The sequence below is a fragment of the Ascaphus truei genome, chromosome 3, assembly GCF_040206685.1.
Source record: "Ascaphus truei isolate aAscTru1 chromosome 3, aAscTru1.hap1, whole genome shotgun sequence".
NCBI classification, from domain to species: Eukaryota; Metazoa; Chordata; class Amphibia; order Anura; family Ascaphidae; genus Ascaphus; species Ascaphus truei.
Genome location: NC_134485.1, coordinates 235,711,588 through 235,733,847, shown reverse-complemented (window position 1 = coordinate 235,733,847; position 22,260 = coordinate 235,711,588). Strand labels below are relative to the sequence as shown.

The following is a 22,260-nucleotide window of genomic DNA, read 5'->3' as shown; positions in this document are numbered from 1 at the left end:
CCATTCATTTCCTATGGCGGCGCCGGCCCTATTCATTCCAATGGAGGAGTGAGCCGCCGAGATTTCTCATAGCCTTTAGCGGCAGAGACTCCATTGATTCTAATGGCGGAGTAGCTCCATCGAAAGCCTATGGTGGCGGAGCCAATTGAATCTAATGGTACGAGTGAAAGGCAGTGATTTCTTTTAGCCTGTGGCGGAGAATCCGGCATTAAAGTTAATGGAAGGTTTTAACTTGTTTTTATTATCTCCGGTTCTGGGGGTCGTGGAAGACTGACATTTGGCCACTATGGCTCAGACCCACAGAACGGATTATTTTAATATATGTATGTTATTAAAATATTACTCTGTAGCCCTGATATCTCAAAGCCCAAGAAAACTACTGGCCCATAAGGTATGCTAATGGACAGGGGACGACAGTGTGGCTACATTAAGCCCACTGATCAAAGGCTCCCCCACCCCGATTAAGTATTCTAGGACGGGGAAGAGCAGGACGTGGGTACTTGTGTTGAGTGTTGTGCTTCACACCTCTGGTTGGAGTTTCCCGGGCCAGAATCCCAAATGGCAGACTTCCAGACACCAAACTTTTGGTGTGGGGTTCAGGAAATGGGACTCTGACGAGAGGATTGTGCGCATGTGCCAGCTACCTGCGGGCAGGTACCCAATTGCTTCCCACATTAGCTGGCAAAAGGTAATTGGACCCAGGTAATTGTTCTCCAATGCCAGAGCTCCAATGTTAGGGATAGGGCCCAAATCGCATAAAAACGATTGCAAGCTCTATGCCCATGGTCTTCGTTATTCCACCTGAATGATACCTGATGCCTGATTAACTGCTAACCTGAATCCTGGTTATTTCATTGTCCCTTCCCTAAGTAAGTGTATATATTCCGTTTGTTATTTGTCCAATATTGTGTGTCCACCTGTTTTTAAGGCATAAAATCTCTTTATTACTGTATATCACAGTCGTATTCAATTCAACCCAATTAATTTGGTGTATATTATAACCCTGTAAGCTACCGTGACAAAGATGTTTGCTACTTCCGGTTATTTAAATCTCCCAATTCACGTGGGCCAATAGGAAACCACGACAGATGACGTTGCCGCTTCCTAATGGCTCATGTAATGTTGGATATTTAAAGGCAATATTTTTCCCCTGGAGAGGATGCTACCGACAGCACATTCCCCGGTAAGCATGTCTAGAACTAGTTTGTCCCCGAAGGTTACACTAACGGTGTTCAGCTCTGGAGACACCTTGCTTTCTATTGATGTAAAAAAAATGGTGTGTGTGGGGGAGGGGGGGGGGGTGTATCAGGGTCGTAATCGAGCAGTGCTCCTTTAAAGTCAACAGAAAATATTACATTCAAATACATGTAGCCCCCTTTTCCCGGTGTCTGGGTGACTACATGTGCTGCTAATACTTGCGCGGCAAACAGGAGGCCTGATCCTCCGCCAAGGGGACCCTGGGTGTGTGTATTAGTATCTACTAACAGCGCCTCCACCTGGGAAGGATTCTCACACAGTAGAATAGCCCCTCCCAAGACAAAATGCCCAGTAATACACAAAGTATGGGTAACAGTATTTACTGGAAGGTGCTAAACAATAACCATGAACACACAATATACATATACAGTATAGCTTATGCCGACCCGCGGTATATTCCCACAGTACTTGGGTGCAGGGGCAAGCATGCGCGAGCCTTTCTACCATTGTGGCGCCCTGCGGCAGTATCCGCCACAGGGCTCCGGCGACCCGCTCGCTAGCACCAACCGCACACTGTCCCCGCAGCTACCGGAGGTAAGAGGAGGGGAGGGGGAAGTGCTGAGGAACCGGAGGGAACCTGGTTACATACATAATTAGAAATAGCGACGCATCATGCAGGGCATGTCTCAACATAGATTCATGGTAAGTGGGATACAGAGTTGAATCTGTTTAAAATTGAATAGGTAATCCTTGATGCAGGAGATCACCCATAAAGACAACCATTAAGCCGACTACAAAGTGATATTGCGGGGGATAAATAATAGAAGTTCGGGAGATCCTTGGCATGTCCAATAAAATAGATAGTAAGACCCTTAGGCTGCACGTAGACAGAGAAGGAAATGGTTCAATTGGGTGACCTCTGCAGATTTTTACATTATTGTGCTAGCACACTAAAATAAATAAATATATATTTTTAAAAATTACAGTTAGGGTAATTTTATCGACTCTTTCTAAGGTAGCCAATTAGATGGATACGTTTTTTACCTGCTATGTGAAACTGCTGCTCCAAATTTTGTTTGATGGACACAATTTGTTAAGCAAGCAGATTTGACCAATTAAAAAGGGACAAAACTACCGGTATTGTAAAACTACAGACCTCTCAGTAGAAAACTGCTGAAGCCATAAATAAGAGTCCTTGAGGCAGAATGTGCAGGGCACTGTTTGTAAGCAACAGCAAGGTCATCAATAAAAACTGCAACATAGCATGTCTTTCAGTAACTGTCAACCTTGGACAAAAGCATTACAAGTAAAGACGTGTCTGTATACAGTATGTATGTATAATGTATGAGTCTCTGCCGCACAACGAATAAAACAATCTCAGATTTTTATTTTCTGTAGCATTTTTATTGGAAAAGACACCAATCACAAAACAGGATTTAACCCCTTATTCAGGTGCAAAAAAATATATATCATTACCTATATGTGCACCTGACTAAGTGTATGATGGCAGACCTACTTATGACTTGTACACCACCTGATGAAACACAAAGAACATACTGTGATGTCATTGTCAACCAGTTCAGTACATTGTCAAAAGGCTTAAGAAATACTGGCTAATTGTATCTGGTGACAACTCCCTGGATAAATCGTTCAAGACACAGCTCCTACAGTATTTGGACACAGTAGGGCAAGATCCTCATGGATCATCTGGGTCTCACTCATCCCTTTGCTAAATATAGGACTGATGTGTAACCCTTTTTTGCGTGCACACAAGGTTGCTATAAATGTCATGGCTGTGTAATGTACAATGTACTGATTATTGGCTACCAGTTCACACATCCACATTCAGGAACACCCTATCGGATTAAATTCTGCATGACCTGTACATCAATCAATGTGGTATATCTGATTGTGAATCTGTGGCCTGTATTTTGTGAGCAAAACCCAGAGAATATTGAAGGAAAGTATGGCAGTTCATATAACCAGCATCGGATTGGCATTACTAACTGGTTAATCTGACCAACCCATTGCTAAACACTTTCTAGCTATGGGTCCCCATTGCGATGCATGTCTTTCGCCCAAGTTATGAAGCTATTACGTAGGGGCAGTGTAGGACAGATGCGTGCAGCACTGCTCGGTCACTAAGTCATTGCAGAGGTCTGAACTGCTATGGAATCATACCTGTGATAATTAAGCTTGGACTTGTACAACATGCTTTTGTGCGCCTTACCCCTGTCATTAGTAAGGATAGTAGATCTAATCTGCTGGATTAGTTTTTCATATACTACATTTTGCCAAGCAACCATTTTAAAGTCCACAGCTTAAATTCCCATAGGAATGTACTAGCACTCTTATGAGTGATGATTGTGTGAAAGAGGCAATATATATAATATATATATATATTTTTTATTTTCAACAGTATGAATACTGAAGTTCAAAATCATTAATTGGTTTGTAACTTTCTTTTGTATCCTCCTGCTAGGTGGTTTGATTTTATTTTTGGTATTTGGGTGATACAGTAGTGTGCATACACTGGTGCTCAGACGTCAGACCTATGACTTATTTCATTTGTTGTGGTATAGGCGTGTATATAATATCTTACAGTTTACTTAGGTGGTTGCTCTTGACAAAGGCTCCATAGGAGCTGAAATGTCATGGAATAAAGAATCACATTTTGTAAGTACTGTATGGAGTGCCTGCCGTTTTGATTTATAAATAAAACGTGTTGCTCCACCAATTTTCTGATTTAATTCTCCCATCTTTTGACTGTCATCTTGGTCTTTTAATCTCTCTCGCAATCCGGTCGAGTACCGTCTTTGTCCAACCATGGTAATATCTTCTTGTAATATATCCGACCAACTGCCTTGTGATGTTACTGACTTTTGTTTGGTTTCAAACCCATTCAATTTTTTCCCCTGTCTCTTCAGGTAATACCAGCATACATGTCTTAATACTGCTTTGCGTTCTCTGAAATTTCATATTTCTACTCACATTTACAGTAGGGTCCAAGTTTCAAATCCATATGTCAGCACAAGCAGAATACACTAGTTGAACACTTGTTTGTTGAGGCAAATTGGAAGGTTCCCTTGAAATATTATCTTGTTTCTTCCAAATGCGCTCCATCCCATCTACATTCTCTTATTGATTTCATTCAAAAGGTTCCCATCCATTATTTGCCGGTCACGGTATACATAATCTTCGACTTCTAGTTCTACTTCTAGTTCTGTTCAATTTTATTTCAATCTTTGCAGACTTTACTCATTTGTTGAACATCACTTTGGTCTTGCTGAAATTCATACGGAGGCCCACATTCTTACTTTTTACCTCCAAATCGTAGGTGTCTCAAATATTAACCAGTGCTTTTGATTCCTTTTTCTTCTCAAAGTGTTGCAGTGAAAAGATTTGGGGACATGATGTTTCCCTGCTGCACTCCCTTGTAATGCATTATCTTGCTTGTATCTTAATATAATCTAATGCTTGACATGACATTCTTGTAAATCTTCTTTATAATATCAATGTACTGTACGCTTCTTCAACATTTTGTCTTAAGGCATCTAGGACCGCTGAGGTGTAGACAGAATCAAATGCTTTTTAGAAATATACAAATCCTAAGCTTGGTGGTAGATCCTAATCATATTCATTAGTATTCACTTTCTGTATGATGTGGTCCGTCTATACACTCTGGGAGCACTCTTTGCAATTTGTAGCACCTTTTTATGTTCATTGTTTTTTTCACACCAATCACTTATATATTATCTTATTTCACTTGATGTTGGCTTATTACAGTATATATCCAGAGAGAGAGAGAACATCCACTTTCTTGCTTCATGGGTCTGAAGTGGGTGCTCCGTTCTCCCACCAAACAATTATACTAGATCTTCAAACAGAACAAAGGACACAGCGCACCGAAAGTACATGGATTTACAATTAAAATAGTAAAAATAGGCTCCACAATCTCCCAGTGAGAGCAGGGAAGGTCCGTAGTTTAAATTTTGCAAAAATCCGGTGCATCGGGTCCCCGGACTCCAAACTCACAGCTCTGGATCCGTGGAGGCCAAACAGCTTAATCGCTGACTGGCGGTTACGTGTGAGTGACACAACTTCAACACTCTTCGCACTTATAACATGCACGTTATATTTTTATTTAGACAAATTTTTTATACATATTTTTATTTTAAAGGTAGAAAAAACAGGATATTCAGCGCTCGTGCTGTGTGATGGTGTGGATGATCCCTTTGCAGCATGTACATAAAGTGTCTCCCCAGAAACTCTCAAATCTAGGTGAATCCCCCTTAGAAAGGGGGGAAGGCACCCTGAAATACAAGATAATAAAAAATGCACAAATGCGCACCTGGTGCGCATTTGTGCATATTTTTATTTTAGTACACTTTTACTATTTTGATGTTTTATATATCTTTTTTTTTTCTCTGCAGGATATATGTACTGAGCAATGTTGTATTTTGTATCAGTCTCATTATATAATGTACCTAGGCCGGTCTACTGTTGGATTTCTTTTTTTTTTTGGACTCCACATTACTTTACCTTGCCCCTTTACTTATGTTTATATTCATATAGATTTAATATTGTATTTTATAGACCTCAGTCTTAGGTATATATTTTTACTTGTTTTCAATCATTATACGCTGCTGTACTTCTATTTTGATATACATTAAATATATATATGTGTGTATACAGTATGTACAGTATATACATGTGTATACCCACATACACAGTAGCGAGAAAAAGATCGTGAAGCCCTTAGGATTTTCACATATTTCAAACCTAAAATGTTATTGGATCTTAATCTAAGTCCTAATAATAGATGTGGAACCTTCTTTGCTCCCACTTTTAAGTTGTAATTGAGCACTATTATTGCAAATATTGCAGTCCCAAGGTCTACCTTTAAATCACATTACAGCTTGTCCTTGCTTCTTTAGAATATTTTAATTATGTTTGGCATTTATTTTCCCTTTGTGGTCCTGTTTAGAGTTTTTGATCATAACAGAACATATTTTAACAGTCCTGACCATCCATAACCAGGGCAGACCAGAGAAGTTAATGAAACACAGCAGCAAATCGGTTGAGTGCAAAAGACTTTTGGTTACAGTAGATGTAATCAACTTAAAAACTAATAATGTTTTTTTAAAGGAATTTAAGTCTCACCGTAATTGAGTACATTGTCCCGTATCATTATTCAGTATATAATTAAAGATGTACAGTATATAACTACATACCGCTTTTTTTATTGCTCTTCCGCCAGCGGAACTCACGTACTAAATTGTGAGTAGTATCCCAGGGTTCACAGTAGGCAAAAACCAGTCGGTGTTGTCTCCGTTTGGGGGGGATTAGCAGATAAAAATTGGAACTGGAGTTACAGGTGTAATCTCCCTGTTGTCCCGTAGCCAAGTGTTTTAAGGTGCTATTTTATTCCCTGTTGTGTGGTCGCTGCTCCATTGATTTCTGCAGTGTTCGCAGTGTAGCCACAATGTAACCAGTTGCCAGTAGTTTTGAATCAAGGATTGTAAATCCATAGTAGCAAGTAGTCAGCTGTTAGCTCCCTCTCATCCCACGTATGGAAATACCGCGGCAGACGGAGAGTTGCGAGGCGACGCTTTTAGAAACGGAGGATGACGACGCAACAAGGATTATAAATCTAACTGATATAACACTTAGTGAACATCATCAAGCGGTTTTGAAGAATGGTCTCTCATTTGTACTAACAGCAAGCTTTGATTTATTTAATACCATTAAGGATGTGAATCTCTTTGCACGCAAAATGTTATTGCATAAACATTTTGCAAGACGTGACAAAAGAACCCTAGATAGCCTTGGTCTGGATGAATTGAACTCTGGATTTGGAATATATTAACTATAATTTTCTTTTTGGGATGAAAATGACAGAACAGCGGACATAACCCCCCAGGCTGCTTTTAAAGTTCAGAGTCTATTTACCCCTAATTTGGAATCCAATGCTAATATAGCCACCTTTGTCAATATGGTTACGAAAGATCTTGAAAACCTTGTAGTGAGAAAAAAAAAAAACAATATCACCCAAGATGAACATAACGCCTTGATGGAACTAACCTCAATTGACAAGATCATCATAAAATCAGCGGATAAAGGTGGGAACATAGTACTCCTACAAACGGAGAACTATATAGTGGAAAACCTTAGATTGCCGAGTGACAATACATGCTACCAACTTTTGGACAAGGACCCAACTGAAGGGTTTTCCAGGGAACTAAATATTATCCTTAAACGGGGATTTAAAGAAAAAAATCATCTCTAAACAGGAGTTTGAGTATATGAATGTCAAAAATCCAACAATAGCGACATTCTATAGTATCCCCAAGGTTCACTAAAATGCGAGAAAACCGCCTGGAAGACCCATCGTATCGGGAATCAATAGTCTGACTGAAAAAATCAGTGTGTATATTGACAATGTACTTAGAAATGTTGTTACCGCCTTACCATCTTATGTCCAGGATACAAAGGACGTTCTGAAATGTATCGAAGGAATTCAGGTGGACGAAAACACATTTCTAGTTATAAAAGGGAAAAAGATACACCGCGCACCGAATAGTGTCAAAAATTAATGTCAACATTTTTATATATATTAGTGCATAGGTGTGAATAAATACTCAATCTAAAATATAGTGCCAATTATTAGAAAAAATGTATAAATCTGTGTAAACGTGATATGGATATTAAATCACAAATGTGAAACAGAAAAACAAGGAAAAAATAAAACCTGTGTTAATCTGATTGAGACGCTGCTGCTGTTGCTTATATAGAGTGCCTCAGCAAACTAAAATACTAGCAAACAGGAAAAAAGACAGCGCACAGTCTCATAGTATTGTATGTTGTAAAATATATTAACTGCAATCAGCAGGTAAGTAACGCGCACGTACATCAAGGTAGTTATAAAAGAGCAACACATGTTAGGGACATGTTACCACACACTGCAACTTCACACTGGTCGTCTGGTAATTCGTCTACAGCCAGCTGGAACGTCAAAGTCTCCAATTCTTTAAGGAGAGGACATCAACTTATATGGGTAGATTCCAAATCCACGTCCGTCTGGCGCCTCACACCGGATGATCGCTTTATGACTCCTCTGTGTAAACCAGGGAATGCCGACTGCACGAGGCAGAGCTCTGTCGGTGAGTGCTGATGACATCATCAAGAAGCCTCTTATATTCAACATATTAACCTACTGTAAGTTAACAGCAATATTCATAAGCATACAATACATATGAATAGACAAATAATTACTGTCGGGTCATGAAGCTGTAGTGATTAGAGAAAAAAGTACAGCTCAACCCCGTTATAGCGTGATCCGCTACTATTCGGATCGATTATAATGCGTTGTGAGTGTGGCCCTCGTTTTTTAAAAGCTATTTTTTTAAAAAGCTTTATTGCTAATGGACGGACGGATGGACACAATACTCCCCTGCACATCATATCCCATCCCATCCTTCCCGTCACATCCCCCCTTCCTGCACATCACCCCCCCTGCACATCACATCCCCCCTTCCTGCACATTACCCCCCTGCACATCCCATCACCCCCACTGCATATCCCATCCCCCCTGCCCATCACATCCCCCGTTCCTGCACATCCCACCCCCCCATACACCCACCTATCCCCCCTTCCACCCTGTACCTCCGTTGGGGGGGAAGGAGAGAAGGGAGCTGGTTCCTGGCCAGGGACACACACAAATAGCTGACATCCCGGCCCAGACTCTGTGAGATCCTCCCCCCGATTCCCCCTTCTCGCAGACTCACAGCTTCTCTGCACAGGACACAAATCAGCTGCTGCTGCAGATGCCGGGTAATGCTGCATGGGGGATGCCACTGCAACGCCGGCTTGAGGCTGGGAGAGTTATCCCAGCTCTCCCCCTCCGGCGGACGCAGAACCCCTGATCGCGGTGACCATTTTTTTTAGTCGCCATCCTGGTTATAACGCGGTCGTATCGAGTAGACCTCGAGCACCGCGTTATAACGGGGTTCAGCTGTATTATGAAAATCATCTTCCGAGAGAGAAGAGGGTAGTTTGTATGTTTAGACTAAGTATTGACTGTATAAAGAACTACATGTGCTGGTAGATACGGGTCATTTTCTCCACACAGATATTTGAATACACAAATGTATGGTATATTTGCAAAGATTTTACATTTAAGAAGGCAAGTAACTTATTTATTTATAAAATGTTTTACCAGGAAGTAATACATTGAGAGTTGGCTCTCGTTTTCAAGTATGTCCTGGGCATAGTTATGATGACAAATACATGGTTACAAATATATAGTTACATAAGTGAACAGGGTATATATTATATACAAGACATTGCATGCACATATTAGGGATGTCGGCACTCTACCCAGGAGCGGTCGTCCTACCAAAATCTCTCAAAGAACAAATCATCCAGGAAATCACAAAAAGCCCCTGAGTAACTTCCAAGGATCTGCAGGCCACTGTCACCTAGGCTAATGTGAATGTTCATGACTCAACTATCAGAAAAAGACTGAACAATAATTGTGTTCATTGAAGGATAGCCAGGAGGAAACTACTACTCTCTAAAAATAACATTGCTGCTCATCTGGAGCTCGCAAAACAACACATGGATGATCCACAAGACTTCTGGAACAATGTTCTCTGGACAGATGAGTCAAAGGTAGACGCATATATGTTGTACCTTGCTACAAAAATCCCAAAAATGTATATGTAAAGGGGGTGCTACCCGGGCAATGACCTAAGATAAAAGGGTTTGTACCAAGGGGTACAGGAGATATAGAGATCCCAGAAAACAGACTCCCTGTAAGTACAGCCGGTGCGAACCCGACGTACGTCTCACCGTGCTCGTCGGGGTGGGCGTGTTAGATCTCCAGATGCCCCTTTATAGTGTTATACGGTCTAAGTGACTTGAGACCTTAAAATTGACTAATGGCTATTTTAATATATAGTAGTCTACTATGTACCTAATTTCATTGTGACAGGCAAGGGTAACCAGGCCAAATAATAAAGGTTAAGACCTCTGGTTATCCTTGGGTCCCTGGCCGCTACCATGGCCAGGGACCAGGTATCATTACATGAAAAGTTAAAGTGACCCCTGCTTTTGCACTTTTAATGTTTCCTTTGCCCCAGACTTATGAAACTTTCTGAGTGTACATTTTAGGTGGGATATTTGGGTAAGAATACAATTATTTAGTTTGCAGGAGTTCGGGGGCCAGAGCTACTGGTAGTACCTTAATCCTACCAGGTGTGCAAGCATGATTTGCTGGTACGTGGGTGGAATTACACCATGGCTGCCCAGTGTCCCCCAGACTCCTGGTTTTCGAGCCCCAATATCTCAGTCCTATTTCCCTTACAGTCATGAGTCTCCCCAAAGTTCCCCATGTATTAAAATATGTTTTCTGTTTTTTATACATTTATTATAAGTCTCTATGCCATCAGCCAGGGCATCTGCTTAAGGTGCCAGCAAGTCTGCATAGAGTACGTAGTTCAAGAGGAGACAGGATGTTGAGAGGTGTCGGTGCTAAATTGCTGGGGCAGGGCAGAGTACTGAGTCTGGAGAACAGAGACCCCCTGCAGGGAGACCCTCTCGTCTGCCAGACTTAGTGGAGCCTGTCCAGTAGGTGGCAATGGGTTGACTGGGGGAAGCGATAGAATGACGGCGTGTTTCCCATTGGTCAATTTGTATGTCCCGCCCACGGGGCATCCCGAACCAGCTTGGCACGCCCCCTCCTCTGACATCAGCCAAGAGACAAGCCACTGTTTCTATTAGCTAGTGGGATAGGGTTCCCCCGCTCTGATTGGTTACTCCTCCTACCTGGTATGTATGTAAGGAGATGGCTGAAGTAGAGAATCAGACAATCAAATGACTTGTGTCGATGAACCTAAGGCGGGCTTAAGTTGCTCTATTGCAAATAGCAGAGCAACCAGCTTCGTTTTGAAGCTAGGAAAGTCTACCTTTCAGAGACTAAGTCCCGTCTTTTGCTGCAACTTCTACAAATCGAACGTAGCGGTCGCGGCTAGGAATTGAAGCCGAAAAGAGGACAATGAGAGCTGGGTGTTTATCCCGGTCACAGTAAGCTCATCCAAGCGGGCGCCCTGTACCTAGGAAAGCCTAGATTTTTCCCCGACGCCCAGTAAGTGTACTTTTACCTACATATTGTGTAATTCTTCTTGTTGTACGTGGGTTTACCAAAATAAACTACATTTTGTTTCTTCTACCTTGTTTTGCCTAATGCATGATCCCGGTACAAATTTAAAAGGTGTTAAAAGTTCCTGCTCTCAAGTGACGTGCATTACTTTACAACATATTTTATGATTAAAATTCTGAAGTTTTGTCAGTTAATTTGGTGCACAGTTTTCAGATAGGGGCGATTGTTACATTCTTAACAAAATACAGTCTAGCTCAGAAAAGTTCCTATCTTGTTGCAACTTTTTAGAGAGTTTCTTTTGTTCTTACTTTAAGGAACATTAGTGACAAGCACTATTGATGTCCATAATAACAATATCTCATAGAAATGGAGTATATAGGAAGCCCTCATTTATACCATTAGGGTGCAGGGTATGGAGGTTATAGATCCATTTTGATTTCCTCTGTAATAATGTTTTATCCCAATTCCCTTTCCTGGTATGTTGAGGGATATGGTACATTCCTTGAAAACATACAGATTTTAAGTCACCACCATGTACCTCTCTTACGTGGCGTGATAGAGGGGTATCCAGCTCATTATGTATTGAACCAATATGTTCTAAAAAAAAACGCCTCCTAAATTCTTTTCTGGTCTTCCCCACATATTTTTTTTTACCACATTTGCAAGTAGCCAAATAGATAACCCCTGCTGTTCTGCAGTTAATGAAATGTTGGAGGCAGTATGATTTGATATTATCCCAATTTGTAAAGTATTTACTAGGTATCACATATGGACATGCTTTACAGTGATAGCATTTATAGCAACCCTTTGTTTGTTTCTTTAGCCAATCATCAGCCATTTTTCTTCTAGGGAAGTGGAGCGCCTCCATACAATTCGTGGTTTGTCTTTCAAAACTTTTTAAAGATCTTCATCATTTCTTAAAAGTGGCCAATGTTTTGAAAGGATCTTGTTTATAGCTTGCCATTGTCGGTTATATGTGGTAATACATCTAATGATTTTTTTCAGGTTCCACTTTTTATTCCCCCTCCTTTGAGAAGCTATTCCCTCGGGGGCTTCAGTGCTCTATGGTAAGCCTTTTTGAGTTTGTTGTTCATATAGCCCCACTCTAGGAATCTATTTTTTAAAGTCTCAGCTTGTTGTTTAAATTCCATAAAGTTGGAACAGTTTTTGACGAATCCTTAGAATCTGACCATTTGTTGCAGTGGGTTTCCTATATGTACAGGTCTTGAGGTGTCCATCATGGCACTTCGTTATAGTTATATCAAGAAAGTTTATTGACCTGATGCTAACTTCTGACATCAATTTTAAATTATGGTAATTTGAGTTTAGGTCTTTAATGAACTCTGACAAAGCATTTTTTGAGCCAGTCGACAGGACGAGGATGTCGTCTATGTACCGTATCCAAATGTCAATATATTGTGTATATTGGAGCATTGCCTCAGAAAAAAAACAGTTATTTCTTCCCACCAGCCTAAGTAAAGGTTGGCATACGTTGGGGCATGTCGTGCCCATCGCTGTACATTGTATTTGTAGATACAGTAGACCTTGTTGTTAAAGATGAAAAAATTATGTTTCAACATAAAGTTCAATAGTTCACAAACAAATCTATTACGCCGATAGGTGTGGCTGTTCCGTTTTCCCTGCTGCCGTGAGCTCCACTGTCCACCGCTTCCGGAGTTCAGTGAAGGAGTCAGTTGGTAGGGTACGGAAGCCGTCAGAGTCCAAAAAGGTCCACGCTCATAGGACAACGCGTTTCGCACTAGTTCCTGCTTCGTCGGGTCCTATCGGCGCTAAACCACAATGTGAGTAGCATTACTTTGTTTGTTTTTACTTAGCTTTTGAATAAATACAGTATTCTAATCCATACCATTCTGGATGTGTATGGCACATGCAGGATACCCATATCTGACCGACTGCAAGTACGAGCTTATGTGGGAGACCGTTTTGAAGACACCTACCACCAGTTAAAGATACCGTTTGGGGCTGTGACTCGCACACGGCCGTGTGAGTCAATATTTATTGTTATCTAATTGTGACCACTATCCCTCTATCCTGGTACCACCGCTGCACTTGACGCAATTAGAAGTGGAGTACTTATACTGCACATTCTGTGGGAGAAAATTACTTCTGAAGGAGACCCATAAGAAACCTTTTGTAGTACTGACTTACACTTGCCTGTGTAAGTTTCTAGTATTCTGCTAGTCTTCTCTTCCCATCCCCCCACCACCATACCCCCATTTGCATGCAGCAATTTTTACAATTAATTCCGACTCTATCATTCAAGTAGCACCATCATTGATTACCATATATGTATTTAGTTTTACATGCCTCGTGATCCACTACTCTGTTTCTACCATTAACCTAAGGATCGTGGGAGATTTTTCATTGGGTTGAGCAGCAAGATACATCTTGGGCCAGTATTGTACAATTTGTACTTTTTTCCTTTTCGGCTCCATCACGTTTATATTGTGTTATACACATACACAAATAGACACTTGAGATTTGGAAGCGCCCCAGCAACCTTTTCTTCAATTCCTTGTGTGTGTCAGTGTGTCAGTCAGTGTGTGTGTGTGGCAGTCTGTGTGCAAGTGTCAGTGTGTGTCTGTCATTCAGGGTGTGTGGGTGGTCTCCAGGTTCTGCTGCTTGTGCGCCGGTGCCCAAGCGCAGGAGGTCTATGTGCATGTTTGCCGAGCGCAGGAAACGCTGCGCATGCACGCCGGGCACAGGAGGCCTCTGCGCAAGCTGCACGCCGAAGGCCGAGACCAGACATAGTATTTTTGTGCACATGCGTGACGGCCGGGTCTGATGACGCGCGCCTATTACTACCGTGTCGTCACTCGCATTACGGTTTTTCGTTACAACGCAAGGATTTTTTCCCATGAAAACCCTTTAGGCGCCAGCAAAGAAGTTTCAATTAAAAAAATAAAGCGCAGGACCTCTCATAGTGTATTATAACAATAAAAATGTATTGGCATAATTATGATAATATGGTGAACAGTGACTCAAATATAGCACTCAAGCTCTGATTGATAAATTATAACTTCTTCGCATAATTATGCCAATATATTTTTATTCTTACACTACACTGAGAGGTCATGCGCTTTCTTTTTTCTCTCCTGCTTACTAGATGGTGATGCCTTGACATCCCCCATTGAACTAGCAGTGGACCCTCTGATTCCCATTGGGAAGTTTGTATTTTCCCACACCTAATTGGTGTATCATACTTCTTATAACTTTGCACATTGTGGTTTTCAGTTGCACTGATTGGGATTCTAATATATACATACACACACACACACACACACACACACACACACACACACACACACACACACACACACACACACACACACACACACACACACACACACACGTTGTGCCCTTTAGACAGCTTCTGCTGTATACTCACTGAAGTGTGTCTTTTCAACTCTGAAACAAAGCCACATTTAATGTTCAAGAGAGAAAATGTAAGAAATATCACAGTTGCTTTGTCTTTTCTAAATGTCTTTGTGCAGCTCGGTTGTAACAACTGTTTTGCCAGCATAATGTTTGAAATAAAACCATGACGCACAAGGGTGTTAAGTATTTTTCTTATGTTGCTTTTATACAGTTAAATCTGATGTTTTCTAAACACTGTTAAGAAGAATTTCCCTTTAAAAATGTTTTATTTCCCCCTGGTTGGGAAGCAGAGGGGTCTCCAAGTAAAGCTGTGTTAATTTCAACTCTGGGACCCCCTCCCCCCCCCCCCCGAGAGACATACCTCCTAAAGGTGATGCTGGTATCTAATACAGTTTTGAAGGTCACACGGGCCAATAGGAAGCCGCCGGGGTTTGACATTGCGGCTTCCTATCGGACCACGTGACCTATAAACCCCCATGTAGCATGCCCAGCCAGGGCTGCTACTGGCATGTATCTCGGGAAGCAGGGGTTGCCCGGTGTTGAAATTAACGCAGGTCACTGGAGACCCTCCACGTTCCAATAAATAATAATAAAATGAAAAAATAAAAACAGGTGGAAGTGTCGCCTCAACCTAGACTATGATATTCCAATTCCAGCCTAAATAGTAATGGAATAGTAGTAGAAAAAATGAATGGTCACTACTTCCTTGTACCGACACAAGCTTGATAGGTTAAAAAATAAATTTTATTACAAAAAAAGGCTGGACATCATGGTAAAGACCACTCTAAATAGTAATGGATGTTGTCATATTCGTAGCAATCAATTCCAAGTCAAACGAGCTGGGAAAAGAACAAATAATGAGCCTGCTGTGAGGGTAACATAACATGCATTTCTACAAAAAATTAAAACTGGCTTCAGGTTTAACCAATCCATTCAGATTTTGTTGAAAACCAGAAACTAGCAATCATAACAAAATAACATTATATATAATAAACAACAAATCCAATAATTATAATAAGATCAACAGCAGTTGATATACATACAGAAAATATGCAGATGTGTCTGCATTGCTACATGGAAAACAAAAGAAGAATCAATTAACTACTTAAAAAGAATCTTGCGAAAACCTCAAAAAAGTGTTTATTAAAAACCATGTAACATAAGTTTTTCTGCGCCAAAGGTTCTTCATCTAAGTAGAAGCTATATTATGGATTGTAGTACATGTTTGGGTACTTGTTAACTTCTGTAATGGAAAGTTTTGATGATTTGTTTTGGCAGTTAGACTCCATGAAAGATGACAGAAGAGGTCATTGTAATTGCCAAGTGGGATTATATGGCACAACAGGACCAAGAACTTGATATCAAGAAAAACGAGCGCCTGTGGCTACTGGATGACTCTAAAACATGGTGGAGGGTGAGAAATGCTGCCAGCAAAACTGGATATGTGCCATCAAATTACGTGGAAAGAAAGAACAGCTTAAAGAAGGGATCCATTGTTAAAAATTTGAAGGACACCTTGGGTAAGTCACTTTACATTTTAAAATATATTTAGATTTATACACGGGTAAACATTTGGGTAACAGTGATCATAACATGGTCTCATTTGAAATAAATTATTAAAAAAAGATTACTTGAGTTCAACAAAGACCGTCAACTTTAGAAAAGCAGATTTTTAATAAACTGAGGACTAATCTACAAGGAATTCATTGGGATGATGTTTTTGAAGGGACAAATGTAGAAGATAAATGGGCAGTCTTTAAAACATTGTTAGAAAAGCACACTTATCAGTGTATACCCTTGGGTAATAAGTATAAAAGAAATAAGTCAAAACCAATGTGGCTAAATAAATAGGTTGGGGAGGAAATGGAAAAGAAGAGGCAGGCATTTAGATTTTTGAAGTCAGAAGGGACGGAGGCAGCATATCAGAATGATAAGGAATGTAACAAAAATTGCAAAGGGGTAATCAAATTAGCAAAAATGGATAATGAAAAAAGGATTGCAATTGAACGTAATATCAACCCTAAAAAGTTCTTTAAGTACATTAATAACAAAAAAATTAGAACAGAAAATATAGGACCCTTTCAGTGTGAAATGGGCAGGCAGACTATTGGAGATAAGAAGCAGAGGTGTTAAACACATTTTTTGTCTCTGTGTTTACCAGGAAAGAATCAATTTCAATAGTAGTGCCGAAGGAGGAAGCCACGACCTCTATATTAACGAACAATTGGTTAACTGAGGAAGACATTCATAGGCGGCTTGATAAAATTAAAGTAAATAAGGCACCTGGCCCTGATGGCATACATCCAAGAGTTCTCAAGGAGTTAAGTTCAGTAATAGCCAAACCATTACATTTAATATTCAAGGACTCCCATTTCCACAGGCTCAGTACCACAAGATTGGCGTAAATCAGATGGGGTGCATATATTATATATATATATATATATATAAAAAGGGAGCTAGATGACAACCGGGGAATTACAGTCCTGTAAGCCTGACATCAATAGTGGGGAAGCTACTTGAAGGTTTAATACGGGATAATATTCAGGAATACCTAATGGAAAACAAAATTATTAGTAATAGTCAGCATGGATTTATGAAGGATGCATCATGCCAAACTAACCGTATATGTTTCTTTGAGGAGGTAAGTAGGAATTTATACCAGGGTAATGTAGTTGATGTGGTCTACTTAGATTTTGCAAAGGCTTTTGATACGGTTCCACACGGGAGGTTAATGTTCAAAATAAAGCAAATTGGACTCAGTAAAAATATTTCCACCTGGTTGAAGGATAGATAACAGAGAGTTGTCATAAATGGAACTTTTTCAGGTTGGGCTAAATTTGTGAGTGGAGTACCTCAAGGATCGGTACTGGGACCCTTGCTTTCTAACTTGTTTATTAAAGCTGCAGTTCAGTCAATATCCTGCATGTGTGTTTTTTTTAATAAATCAGTTCTGTAGTAAGAAAAAATACTTTTAGCATTTTCTGTTTTTAAAAAAACAACTTTGAAAGACCAATTTTCTTGTATTCTATTTTAACAGCCATTTGCTAAGGCACTGCCCCTTCATGTCCTGTCACAAGCCCTGGCACACCCCTTTGTCAGCCCTGCCCTCCCTCTAGCACATGTCAGTGTAGGAGTGCTCATGAATATTTATGAACTTCCACTGAGAGACAGAAGCAGAAGAAAAACATATGCCAGCTCTAATTATGTCACCAAATTTCGCCTATCAATACATGGAGAACGAATTGACCTGCAGCTATACAGTTCTTTAAGTAATTAGAGATTGCACACTTGAAACTATTGAAGTAAAAAAATTAATTTAAAAAAAAAATACTGAACTGCAGCTTTAATGACCTTGAGGTTGGCATAGAGAGCAAAGTCTCCATCTTTGTTGATGACGCTAAATTGTGTAAAGTAGTAGAATCAGAGCAGGGTGTAATTTCTCTCCAGATTCATCTTGGATAGTCTGGAAATTTGGGCAGGTAAATTGCAGATAAGGTTTAATACAGATAAATGTAAGGTTATGCATTTGGAAAACAAGAATAAACAGGTGACTTAAAATGAAATGTGTATAAATTAGGGGAATCCTTGATGGAGAAGGGTTTAGGAGTGCTTGTGGACAGCAGGCATAGCAATAGTGCCCAAAGTCATGCAGTAGCTGCAAAGGCAAACAAGATCTTATCTTGCATTAAACGGGCAATGGATGGAAGGGAAGTAACATAATTATGCCTCTTCATAAAGCATTAGTAAGACCACACCTTGAATATGGAGTACAATTTTGGGCACCACTCATTAGAAAAGACATTATGGAACTAGAGAGAGTGCACAGAAGAGCTAAAAAATAATAATAATTGGGGTGGACAATCTAACTTATGAGGAGAGGCTAGCTAAGTTAGATGTATTTACATTAGAAAAGAGGCGTCTAAGAGGGACACTATTTGGAGGGATACTAGATTTGTATACTATATACAAATATATTCGGGGACAGTACAAGGAGCTTTCAAAATAACTATTCATCCCAAGGGCAGTACTAAGGACTCGGGGTCATCCCTTAAGGTTGGAGGAAAGGAGATTTTACCAGCAACAAAGGAAAGGGTTCTTTACAGTAAGGGCAGTTGAAATGTGGAATTCATTACCCATGGAGACTGTGATGGCAGATACACTAGATTTGTTCAAAAAAGGTTGGACATCTTTTTAGAAAGGAAAGGTATACAGGGATATACCAAATAAGTTAACATGGGAAGGATGTTGATCCAGGGAGAAATCTGGTTGCCAATTATTGGAGTCAGGAAGGAATTTATTTTCCCCCTTATGAGATATCATTGGATGATATTTCACTGGGGTTTTTTTTTTTGCCTTCCTCTGGATCAATATACTGTAAGTATAGATATATGATAAAGTATCTGTCGTCTAAATGTAGCATAGGTTGAACTTGATGGACGCATGTCTTTTTTTCTACCTCATCTACTATGTAACTGTAGGTAAATCTGAATTGGGAGTGAAGATAATCTGTTAAAATGCGTCAGGATGACGGTACAGTGGACTTACTTTGTACAGGACTTCTCCAGAAATTATATAACATTCCTGAGTTATTTGTGTCTATTAGCATCCATTTGATTGTTCACCTGCAATTTACACTAACCCACGTTATTTTAACAACTGCTATTCTTATAAACAATGATTTGAGCATAACACATTTTTTTAATTTTCGTTTATTAAATTCTCTTGGCGTTTGCCTTCATTTGTGATCTCTGTTAGGCTTAGTGGAGGAAGACCATCATTTTTAAGAGTAAGTTGGTGTCAATCAACTATTCTAAAGCTGTTCAGTGTTATGGACATTCGCTATTTTCTATATACTGTATGTACAGTAGGTAAATGAAATTGCATTTACTTTTATTCGGCTCACGCTTGTAAATGTTGTGAACTTTTTTTGTTTGGTTCCTTACCTTCTTGTTATTAAATATGTCACAGTATATCAGGGATGGAAAAATACCGGATGCCTGAAATGTCCCCCCTGGTGCCTGTGCTTTGCGCAGAGATGACTGACCTGATTGACAGGCCAAGTCACCGCTGCTCAGTGAGAGGGAGAGATAGAGCAGGAGGCCAGGAGGCATGTGCTGCATGAGAATTGAGAGCGGGGCTTAATGGCGGTTTGAGCTAGTCGGAAGGGGGCAGAGCTAGTCGGAGCCCTCCCTGCTCTCAATGCACCCTGTTGGATGGGGGAGGAGTGTCTTTGTGTGTGTATGTGTGTCTGTGTGTATGAGCGTGCGTGTGTGTATCTGTATGTGTGTGGGTCCTATGTAATTATTCTTTTCAGACTCTTACCTGTTAAATTAATTATGGTGTCCTTATTACAGTCTATTAATGAAAAATGTTGTTTCCAATGAAGCATTTTATAAAAAATACTTAGGCCTACATCTAAGTCTTTATATACTTAGCGATACTACTCCATAAGACACCTCCTACACCAAAAGACACATGCCCATTCTAGTGAAGTCTGTAAGGTGTCTTCCAGAATAGCGCTGCTTAGTAAAATAGCCTTCAATCCATTTTAATATTGCCATTGCCACTTTGGTCTTAGGAAGGACTATCCCTTTAATTGAAATAAGGGCTTATAGATTCAACTGGTATTTCAGGGGGGAGGAATAATCATAATCCAAATGCTGTTTGGAGTTTAACCTTTAAATAGGTTCCCGATCTGCACGACGCACTGTTCATCCTAAATTTTAGATGATCTATTTATTGATGGTACTGTGACGAGTAGTGGACCATGTCCTTCTCCTGTCCCGTCAACCAGAAAAAAACAGTTGTGCAAATACACTAGACATTATTTAACCAGTGTTGTCCTAGTTTATCTGGGAGAATTTTGATATAGTTTCCATTGAAAATAATTTCCTGATCAAATTGTTCTATCTGGAGAGCTTCCTAATTATACCAGCTCCGAATTTGTTTCTATTTGGAATAACGTTTGCGTTGGTTCCTAACATCACAGATTCCTCATCTTCAAGTTCAGTTTAAATGCACCGATATTTTATTCCTGTCAACTACTAAACCATCGATTCATATAGTAGTCTGAAAGAAATATGAATGTTAATGGAAGTTCTTTTTGTGCAAGTCAATGACGTTGTGTGACTAATTGTGAATGTACAGTATACATGTTTATGTAGAAATGTGTGTGTGACAATTGATGCTTCATTTAAAAGCCGGTATGAGCATGCTAGACATTAGGAACTTTAAACAAATGTGTTGCAGACGGGATGGGTAAACCAGTGTGGTTTTGTGGTCAAATCTAATTAAATTTGCTTAGCTCAAATAAATGGTAATATTTGTACTTAAAGAATAAATGCTGTGTCTGATACCACCTACATACACAGTGTCTGGATAGAAATATGGTTTAAAATTCTGTGACCGTGCCTAGATCAATTTTTGTTCTCTTGTGCTAATATGTATTGATTACAATATTAATCTCTACTGCATTATTTAACCTTTTCACTTCAATTGTGCTTAAAATTGTAATACCCTTTTCAGATGTATATTTATGTCATTTAATAACTTATTATTTTCAGAATGTTCATAAATCACTTCCTAGTGTCACTTAATAATTTTGAAATTCATTTAAAAAGTAAGTTGACAACTATTATTAAAGTGCAAGAGGTTGAAATGTATCAGGAAAGATTGGATCTTGGATTGCCTCCTTATAAAGTTTGTTTTCCCGACATTCCAATTCATGGTACATTTGCTTGACCTACGCGTACTGTTGTATTGTAAACAAACATGGCCCCATATTCTCAGCATTAGGCAATTCAAAAACAGAAATGTATCTACACATGAATTACCTTGATTTGGGTGCAGTATTCACCTCATTGTCAAACCACCCCACTTCTCCTGATGTTAAAGCCCTCTCTGTAATCCCCCTCTCTGTTGCCAGGTTTAACAAGTTTGAGGTATACAACAAAATAATCTGCATACCTAGAAGTCACACATGCTTGTATCTACTTTACAGCCATGTGCTTCTTAAGTGTAAGAATAGAAGCATGTTCGGAAGGGAAGTACAAAGTGTGGACTGTAGAGATGGAAGTACAGTTTAGAGTAGGCTCTAGGGCAGGCAGAGAGTAGCCGGTGTCTAACGGACGTATATAAAAAAAAGAACTTGACCAGGGCATGTTAGTGGGTGCATTTTCTGCCAAAGTTTAGTTGTCATAATTACAACTGGGAAACCACTTGTGACTAGTGTGACAAACGCCCCTCTTTTGTAGTGCTGACGTCTGTCTGGGTTCTTCCCGACACAGTCTTCTAGGGTTAATTATACAACAAACAGGATCATGCAAAGTATTATATTGCTTAAGTCAGGCTTCTGCCTGCTTTATTTTCATCCAAGTAAGGTACTGCAGCTTTAACATGTGTAGGTTAGAGGCACTCAGACATTTTCATTCAGCAGTTCACTTATATCAGTGTCATAGCATTTCACACAGTGTCACTTTTAAGAAATAAAACCCAAATCATAT

At 39.9% G+C, this 22,260-nt stretch overlaps 1 protein-coding gene across 13 annotated transcripts in view; it reads left to right on the top strand.

Annotated features, from left to right (window-relative positions):
- The window catches only part of NCK2 (NCK adaptor protein 2), a 139,030-nt gene that overhangs the window by 55,274 nt on the left and 61,496 nt on the right, over positions 1-22,260 (top strand). For 7 of the 13 annotated variants that reach the window (XR_012799869.1, XM_075590373.1, XM_075590364.1 and 4 more), the window contains 3 exons: positions 12,365-12,426; positions 12,980-13,161; positions 16,037-16,278. Coding sequence is in view for 12 of the 13 variants with exons in the window: in XM_075590373.1 (XP_075446488.1) it covers positions 16,053-16,278 (226 nt within the window). In the remaining variant the exon portion in view is untranslated. Of the gene's footprint in view, positions 1-12,364; positions 12,427-12,979; positions 13,162-13,253; positions 13,364-16,036; positions 16,279-16,937; positions 17,079-22,260 lie in introns of those variants that run through there. The other 6 variants (XM_075590372.1, XM_075590371.1, XM_075590370.1 and 3 more) reach the window with 4 other exon arrangements.